General features: G+C 35.8%; 1 protein-coding gene across 2 annotated transcripts; it reads right to left on the bottom strand.

Annotated features, from left to right (window-relative positions):
• Positions 1 to 1,277: 1,277 nt before the first annotated feature.
• Positions 1,278 to 5,503, bottom strand: LOC137739995 (uncharacterized). 2 transcript variants are annotated; one of them, XM_068479774.2, is made up of 9 exons: positions 5,297 to 5,503; positions 4,557 to 4,745; positions 3,505 to 3,584; positions 2,684 to 2,743; positions 2,260 to 2,493; positions 2,128 to 2,190; positions 1,750 to 1,818; positions 1,596 to 1,641; positions 1,278 to 1,502 (listed from the first exon to the last, which is right to left on the bottom strand). In XM_068479774.2, exons 1-9 carry the CDS (start codon positions 5,304 to 5,306, stop codon positions 1,444 to 1,446), a joined length of 810 nt encoding a protein of 269 aa, XP_068335875.1. In that variant the 5' UTR covers positions 5,307 to 5,503; the 3' UTR covers positions 1,278 to 1,443. The 2 variants fall into 2 exon arrangements, with proteins under 2 accessions (XP_068335875.1, XP_088555482.1); XM_088699356.1 differs by lacking the exon at positions 2,260 to 2,493 and having other exon boundaries at positions 5,297 to 5,439.
• Between the last annotated feature and the right edge of the window lie 3,467 nt (positions 5,504 to 8,970).

Below are 8,970 nucleotides of genomic sequence, written 5' to 3'. Positions count from 1 at the left end.
TGAACATCCCTTTTTGGATATTTGAGAATGTTGCCCATAATTGATGATATTGAAACCCATATTAATGATTTTATTTTGAGGAGCATTGAGTGGAATTGATACAAAGCTCAAATTATAGAGTAAGTAGGGTCGCTACAACTCAGTCAATACCAAAGCAAACTTAACCTCTAAATAAACATAAGCTTTTGTGAAATGGAAAGATGATTTTCAGAGGCTATCAGCCATAGTTGGGAGAACCTTTGACATCACAGTGGAAAAATTAGGCAAGGTTAATCCACAAAATACTAACAATGTATGGCAGTTAAGAGATGCATATAGAGAAAAAAATATAATTATATGTAACAAGGCAGAAACATGCACAAAAACAGGACATACTAGAAAAACTTGGAAGCTTAGCTATTCAACCTATTTAATTTGGCTCAAAGACAGTAGCTGTTTCTCAGTTGGCCCAAAGATTAAAGTAACAATTTTACCCTTTATGAGATCTCTAATGAAGTGATGTCACATGTCAATATGTTTGGTTCTTGATGTTGGATAGGGTTCTTCGAAATGTCAATTTAATTCCCGAAGGCACAAAAGAAAAACAAAGAGAGTAGACAGATCTCGATTGTTAAGTTGATAATTGTAGCCAAATTCAATACGATGTAGACTGACTACAATACTTACATGTATTCAATACAATCATCTTGATAGTCATATCCAATAAGATGATATGATAAGACATAGTTGATAAATTTGTTTCAGCAACTATAAGATTGTCGTGTTTCATTTCTTGACTTAATGATTTGAAAGATATGTTTGAGCACGATATTTTTGTTTTTTGGGACTACAACATAACATACAAGATGAGCAAGTCTTGAGGATGATGGCAACCAATGCGGTGCTAGTGAAAGACACTATGACGCTCAAGTTAGTAATATTAGGGACAGAGGCATGTTTAAGGCTGTCATGGCAGCTAGATTTCCAAAACTTGAAGTGCAATTGTTGGTTACTTCAAGTGTTAGTCGCTCAAACTCAACCTACTTAGCCTTTTTTTTTCTTTAAAGTAATTTGAACGCGAATTGATTTCCCTTGCAATCTCCTCCCCTTTAGGCTACTAACCACAACCTAAGTCCTTACTTCGGACCCACAGCACGAATCGGTAGCATGTTAAATATACTAAGCAGATAGTTTTCTTGCACCTAACGCACCAACAAAACACTAATTCTGGGTTCTTTTTTCAAAAGAACGAACAATGAATGAGTCAAAAAACTATATTAACAGAAAAACATATCGAATTTGATGGCAACAAGTAACGCTGCATTTCATTTATAGTTTGTGTAATAAGTTACGAAAGATTTACTGTAAAATTGATGGTAGAAAGGAGACAAATAAAAGAAAATTAGAACAAATCTACTTTATTTTTCAGTACACTAGTATTCAACCGATCGTCTATTGAAGTTTCTAAATCCCGGGAAATGAGGGGAGAACTGCAACAAGAGCATCACCATATCCGACGGGATCTGTTAAGATAAAACGAAAATTACATGATAATGTGACACCAGTAGCATCAACAAAATCCAGCATTAAAAGAACTGAAATGTATAAAAACTTACCGCCATCTTCTCGAAGTATCCTGCTAACCTCCCCAGCTACATCAGACTTCAAAAGAAAAAATGGATAAGTCAAAAACTATGTTAAAAGATAAAGGACAACAGTTGGGAGGGGAAGAGAAAATTGAACACCCTGCGTCTCTCATCTGATGCATACCTCAATCGGGAGCTCCCCACCAAGCTGTTCTATGTAGCAAATCACTTGTCCCTCCTTCACGGTTTGCTTCTGTTGTGTAAAACGGAAAGAATTAGAAAAGTAACTTAAGAGACTAAAGCATTTTGTCAATGATATGATAAAGAGAGCATATCAGTTGTATAAAATAGTGCGATATACATTATAGTACAAAATGAACCTATACTAAGCCGAAAAATTAACAAGCCAAGAAGTACAAGCCCATCAAAGGTCCAAAATTAAGCAAAAGAAAACAAATTATCCCCACTTCCTGGCAGTGTGCCAGCCATTACTGCCTTTAAGCAAGCACAAAATTCCACAATTTTTCCCTCAAAATTAATAAATCATCGTAAAAAGATGTACCTCTTTACATGATGGTGGAGCACGCTTCCCCTTTATGGTTCGAGATCTCCTAAACAACCCCACCTGCACCATTGGTTATTTTAGTATCCAGATTTTATAAGATGATAAATTGCATGTTGTTTGGCTTCTTACTCGTGGAGAACGAATTAACACCAAGCCATCATCTGTCGCTCTATCTACCAAAGTCTGGATACTCCTCGAAGACGATACTTGTCTAGTGATAGCTACAGATTGTGTAGGAACAGCGCCATTCGAATCAAGTGCTTTAGTATTTTCACTAGCACTAACAGGGGTAGGACTTGGGGGAGGTGGTGTGCTAAATTTTTCAGTCAGCTGCCTCACCACATTTAACCGAAATCCACCGATCTGATTATGTGGTTAGATTGTGTGAATTAATAATATACCGGATGGAGGATCAACAGAAGCACCCCATACTAATAGGAAGCATAAAGAAAAAAGGAGAGTTGTTTGGAATGAAAAATTTAATCGTATGTTGCAAGATTATTTATAATTCATGTAAATTATTAACTTAAAATAGAGAAACGGTCTTGCTTACTTTTACTTTGACCTCTGCAACTGTAGGTGTATCACATATTGCTGTGAGCAAAGATTGTACCTACAAACAAGATTAACCAATGTACAGGTTTCAAACTCAAAAAAGTGATCACAAGCGTGCTTTTTTTTCAGTAAATGATGAGAAAATTCTGTAATCTAATTATAAATAAAATGAAAGCCACGAATTGCATGGCAACGCTACCAGAAGTAAATTTCAACATGAAAATTTTATGGGGGCACTTCAACAACCTATGATGCACGGATACTTCAATTTGGTCGTGTGTTAAGATAGTACTGGAAACAAAAAGTAGACAGATTTCATAAAAATATCCCTATATTTCACAATGCCATCCAGGTCTATACAAAACCGGCCTAGAAATACATATTTTTCAGTCTAAGAATGAAGCTTGTCTTTTCTTTCTTATATTTAAGTACTAGAAAGCATTATGTTCCGATATACAATAGACCATAGCAGGATTTCCCAAAACCAGTGATGAAGATTAAATGCATGCAACTTGTGGGTTATAGCAAACCTACCAATAACCTATTTTCTCCCCTTTTTTTTCAACACAAACTAAAAAAGTAAACTTGTGCAACTAAATGCAACTGGAAGGATTTTACATTTGCCCTTCGTGTTTGTCTTACCATTTGATACATAAAAAGGACAACATTGAAAAAATAGTTCTTGGATCATAATTCCTCCCAAGATAAAAAATCTAAGAAACAACCATGCCTACATTCAAAACTGCACTAATCCATAATTATTTGTCAAATTTAGACATGGGGCATAGAATAAGGGTTGTAAATTATTAGTGAAGTTACCTCGTCAAAATTTTGAATGAGCTGATTTGTCGGACCAGAATCTCCACTCTCTTCAGGAACCTCTTCTAAACTTGTAGCAGCTATTAGATCATCAACAAAAGCGTTGTGTTATGAATAGATTATACATTACAAGAACCAATATTTTCATGTCAATACCATATGCAGTGTAAATATTATTTTTGTTTCTACAAGTTCGTACTTCAAAACTGTCATATTCAGTAAATGTATCTGTACTAAAAAAAAAATGTCATCCTCAGTTACTATGCCAATGGGACAGATTCTCAAGTTTCACAGCTCATGTATTGGAGGGGAAACAAATAAAGAATGAAAGGGAAATTATGACGGAACAAAATATAGAGAGAAAAGATTAAAAAGTCTTAACATTTACAAATCAGTCAAACTTACAATATCCGTCGAATTATACACAATAATAATCCCAAGATAATGCCTACCCAAAGTTTCAGTCGCAGATTACTGGATATATAAATATGACCAAATATGACTTAACAGGTTTCAAGATGTACACTATAGTTTTGGAAATGCAACAATATACCTCCAATCATTTGTTTTATAAAAAATATGATAAACAAATATCATTCGTCGCTTCAACATTGATTGAAGAATATAATAGGAATACAAGACTGTAAAATCACATACCGTACCTAGACAATGTAACTTAAGAAAATGGATTATTTTTCTTTGAAAAACTGTTTGCTAAAGTGGATATAATTGCACTTGTAAATATATCCAGACTATCAAATACTCAATTTCCATGTCATTTTCACTTCAGTATGAGCTACTGCCCAAATTTTATAAGCTTAAAATAAACAGAGATTCTAATGTAATAGCATGTAGATATTTATGTACATGCATCGGTTATTGAGAAGCCACTTGTGATTGAATAACAATCAAACAAACTTAATGTTTCAAGTACTGGTAAGCAAATTCCAGATTTGATTGATGTTTCAAATACTGATATGCAAATTCCAGACTTGATGTATAACTACCGAGGGACGAAAAGGAAACAATTTACATCAATAAAATGAACTTACACAGGGTTTCTAGTGATGGAATGCTGCGCACATGTAATGCTTTCTCTGGCTGTCTTGATATCGATAAACATGAGTACAATTGTGGTTTTCTCCCCGTCCAACTTCTTACGCCATATGACTTTAGAACCCCAACTCTTGCTTTACCGAAGTTCAAGTTTGTGATTTTAGCATTCAATGTCCCTAGGCTACCTGCCACCCAAATCCTATCAGAAATTATCAAATAACTAAAATCATAAAATAAAATATGAATCGTGCAGTGCATCGACTAGCTTGGTATAAGAAATGATTCTACGAAAAATAAGCAGACAATAAGAACCCTCTAATTAAATTTCAATCAGAATCTGTTCATGCAACACAATTGTAACATATATATATAACCCAAGAAAGCAGTTCTTCACCTTTTCTATCTTTCTATATCATTTACCAATTACCATAAGAAACCAGACCCAATTGAATTCAGAATCAGATTCACAGGAAAATTGATGGCAATGCATCAAACAAGTACTAAGCACTGCTGCATTTACATGGTTAACCTATTCTATGAGCAGTGCCAAAAACTTCCACGGATACAAGCTGCAAAATCCCAACCCCAATTTCCAACTAGATCAAGAGATTAATTAACCAAAAACCCACATCCCCAAAACCAAAAACAACCAATATAAACATTGAAGTCAGAGTTTTCTCAAGTGTGCTGTCTGTGTGTGGAAGAGAGAGGGAGAGAGGGAGAGAGGGAGACTCACTGGAAGCCATGAAGATGGATGAGCCTGAAGGGGGGCCAGAGAATGAAAGAAAATGGTAAGAAGTTTTAGAAACTTCACAGAAAAAAAACACAAACGAAACGTCAGTGAAACACAGCAGAAATCAGAGAGAAGGATGCAGAGAGAGAGCGAAGGGAGTAAAAATTAGAGACTTTGAGAAGCTGAGACACACGGCCAAGAAATGACAATTGAGTAGGAGGACCAGTTAATCACTACCAAACATACAGCTGGAAACTTGGATACGTAGTGGCTGGGGCCAAGCGGCCCAAGCCCAAACCTTGATTTTCCTCAACATATTTTGCCCCTTTTTTTTTAATTTTTATTTTCATCTCTTCTTTTCAAATGTACAGTTATGTTTGGTTTGCCAACAAAATTATGTTTTTGTTGTAAAAGTTGTATGGTGTATGCCCACATCCCACATGCATTAGTATACCCACATCCCACATGCATTTAGAAAAAGGTGAAAAGGATAGTAATATATTTGTTGTTATATAATATTGTCAAAATTAGTCGTCATATCATTTTGGATGTTCTCATGGGAGTAGTTCTATAAATAAATTAATCCATGTGTTATCAAAACACAAAATGCGAAAGAAAGAATCAAATAAATAATATCAGTATATCTCCATCCCTCTCTTTATCTGTCATCCTTTGTGTTATAGCTACTAAAGTTATAGTATGATATTTTGCACCTGTTTTGCTCATGCCTTTAGCAAAGGTTATTTCTCCAACTTTTGCCTATTTATAACACGTTATCAGCACGACTCTCTAACCATTTCTCATTTCCCTTCGCCGAAAGAAAAAAATATTTCCTCCTAGGATTTTACTGTTCTTCTTCTTTCTTTGCCTCACCTGCTGGATATACTCTCGTGGAGAACTGTTTGCACCTTGCCTACTTCTCGTTCTCAATTTAACAATTACTTATATATTTGATTTCGTATTTGGTGTAGCTCCTGATTACTAACCCAGTATTTATTTATGTTAATTTTATTGCGATAAAAGATGGTGCGGTATCATCACCCATCTTGGATTGCAAATTTAATTTTACTACAATTTTAAGTGGTACAATATAATCGTCCACCCTGCATATTTAAATTTGACTGCTATTTAATTTTACTACAATTTTAGGTGGTGTGGTATAATCGCCCACCTTACTCTGCATAGTTAAATTTTCTTGCAGTTTAAGTGGTGCGAAATAATCGCCCATCCTATGCTTACTTCAATGACAATGATGCAGTACAATCGCCCTTCTCATCAATCATGCAAATCTCGAGCCTGAAGTTCTGAGTGCTTATCATTTTGGCCTGAAGATCAAAATGAAAATTTTGTAAGAACCAGAAGTTCTAACACTATATTCCTCCAGGAATACATATTATTGCAAGTTCTTACACATCTCATTTTTCTTTCAGAACAGAAAATGGCAAACTTGGCAAAGCTTGATTTTGTTGCCTTGGACATTACTGAGAAGAACTACCTTACCTGGGTAGTGGATACCAAGATCCATCTAGAGGCAAGAAATCTTGGAGAAACCATTAGCGAGGAAAACAGTGCATCTTCTCAAGATCGGGCGAAGGCCATGATCTTTATTCGTCGCCACCTTGATGAAGGACTAAAGAGCGAGTACCTTGCGGTTGAAGATCCATTAGCTCTTTGGAAGGCATTGAAAAACAGATACAATCCCCATAAAACAGTGATTCTTCCAAGAGCTTGTTATGAGTGGACTCACCTAAGGATCCAGGGGTGTCGAAATCAATTTCCTCGACCAGGCTAGACCAATGGATATACCTAATCCAGTGCTCAACTTATCAGGGCAGTTAAACATAACCCACCTAGATGCTTCAGAATTCATAATGGAAAGAAGGAATGAAGTGTATTGGTCCGATTAAATCATTTATGTTTGATGTATTTTTTATTCTGAACTTGTAGTTTAAAACTCGCATTTCAATTCAATAAAAGTGGCATTTCAATTTCCTTTTATGAATAAGTTGTTTTTAACTGTGATCTCGTTTACTCAGAAAGCATGGATAAAAACTGTGATTATTCTCAAAACATGAAAAATGGCGAAGATATTTGTCTTGCAGACAGCGCAACCACGCATACAATACTTCGTGATCGAAAGTATTTCTCAAGCTTAATGCTTACAAAAGTAAGGGTAACAACAATATCAGGGCAATCAGATGTAATTGAAGGCTCAGGGAAAGCCCAGATTATGTTACCAAATGGAACAATATTATCCATTCAAAATGCATTGTATACTACTTGATCTACTTGAAATTTGTTGAGTTTCAAAGACAAACGTTTAAATGGATACCACATTGAAACGAAAAATGCAAAAAATGTGGAGTATCTATGCATTACCTCCAATAATACCCAGAAGTGTATATTGGAGAAGTTGTGTGGTTTGTCGAGTGGATTATATTATACATTCAAAAAGACAGTTGAATCACATACTGTCATGAACCAAAAGTTCATTGATTCAAAAGTTTACATGCTTTGGTATGACCGTCTGTGCCATCCAGGATCCACTATGATGCGTAGGATCATTACCAACTTTAATGGACATCCATTATTGAGCAAACACATTGGTATCTCAAATGATAACCCTTACAAGGCATATTCTCAAGGGAAGTTGGTAATTAGGCCATCACAACTAAAGGTTAATGCTGAATCCCCATTATTTTTGCAATATTTGTGGGCCTATTCAACCATCTTGTGGACCATTTCGATATTTTATGGTTTTGGTTGATGCATTTACCCGATGGTCACATGTTTGTCTCTTGTCTACTCAAAATGTAGCTTTTGCGAAACTTCTTGCTCATATGATTAAGTTGTGAGCACAGTTCCCAGATTACCCCCTTAAGTCAATCCGACTTGATAACGCTGGTGAATTTACGTCCCAAACCTTTAATGATTACTGCAAGACATTAGGCGTTGATGTTAAACACCCTGTTCCTCATGTCCATACTCAAAATGGTTTAGCAGAAGCATTGATCAAGAGGCTTCAGTTAATAGCTCGCACTCTACTTATAAAAACAAAATTAACAATTTATGCATGGGGACATGCCATCTTACATGCTATATCATTGGTTCGATTTAGACCTATAGCCAACCACCAATACTCCTCAGTACAACTCGTGTTTGGGCATCAGCCAAACATTTCATATTTACGAGTTTTTGGTTATGGTGTTTATGTGCCTATTGCACCGCCACAACGCACTAAAATGGGACCTCAGTGCAAACTGGGAATTCATGTGGGTTTTGATTCACCATCTATCATTAGATATTTGGAACCCTTGACAGGTGATATATTTACAGCTAGTTTCGCGGATTGTCATTTTGATGAGACAGTCTTCCAGTCATTAAGGGGAGAAAAGACCGTTCTAGAAGAACGACAAGACCTGTCATGGGCTGTTCTCATCTTATCTCATTTTGATCCACGAAGCACTCAATGTGAAAATGATCGTTTACCTTCAAAGTATTGCTAATCAAATGCCAGATGCATTTAATGATGCTTCAAAAGTGACAAAGTCACATATACCAGCTGCAAATGCACATGTAAGAATGGATGTCCCTGTTGAACAAAATAAAGTGGCAGCAAATGAATCATCTGGTGCACGCTTGAAGCATGGTAGACCCCCAGGTTCAAGAGATTCAAC

Source organism: Pyrus communis, chromosome 9, assembly GCF_041283825.1.
Source record: "Pyrus communis isolate YQ-2024b chromosome 9, ASM4128382v1, whole genome shotgun sequence".
Classification (NCBI taxonomy): domain Eukaryota; kingdom Viridiplantae; phylum Streptophyta; class Magnoliopsida; order Rosales; family Rosaceae; genus Pyrus; species Pyrus communis.
The sequence above is the reverse complement of the archived record's forward strand: the minus strand, read 5'-3'. Positions and strand labels throughout refer to the sequence as shown.

Coding starts and splice junctions, on each gene's coding strand:
- LOC137739995 (XM_068479774.2), bottom strand. Junction 3,585..4,556: donor TCCATCACTAGAAACCCTGT/GTAAGTTCATTT, acceptor ATGATCTAATAG/CTGCTACAAGTTTAGAAGAG. Junction 1,642..1,749: donor GTGGGGAGCTCCCGATTGAG/GTATGCATCAGA, acceptor TTTCTTTTGAAG/TCTGATGTAGCTGGGGAGGT.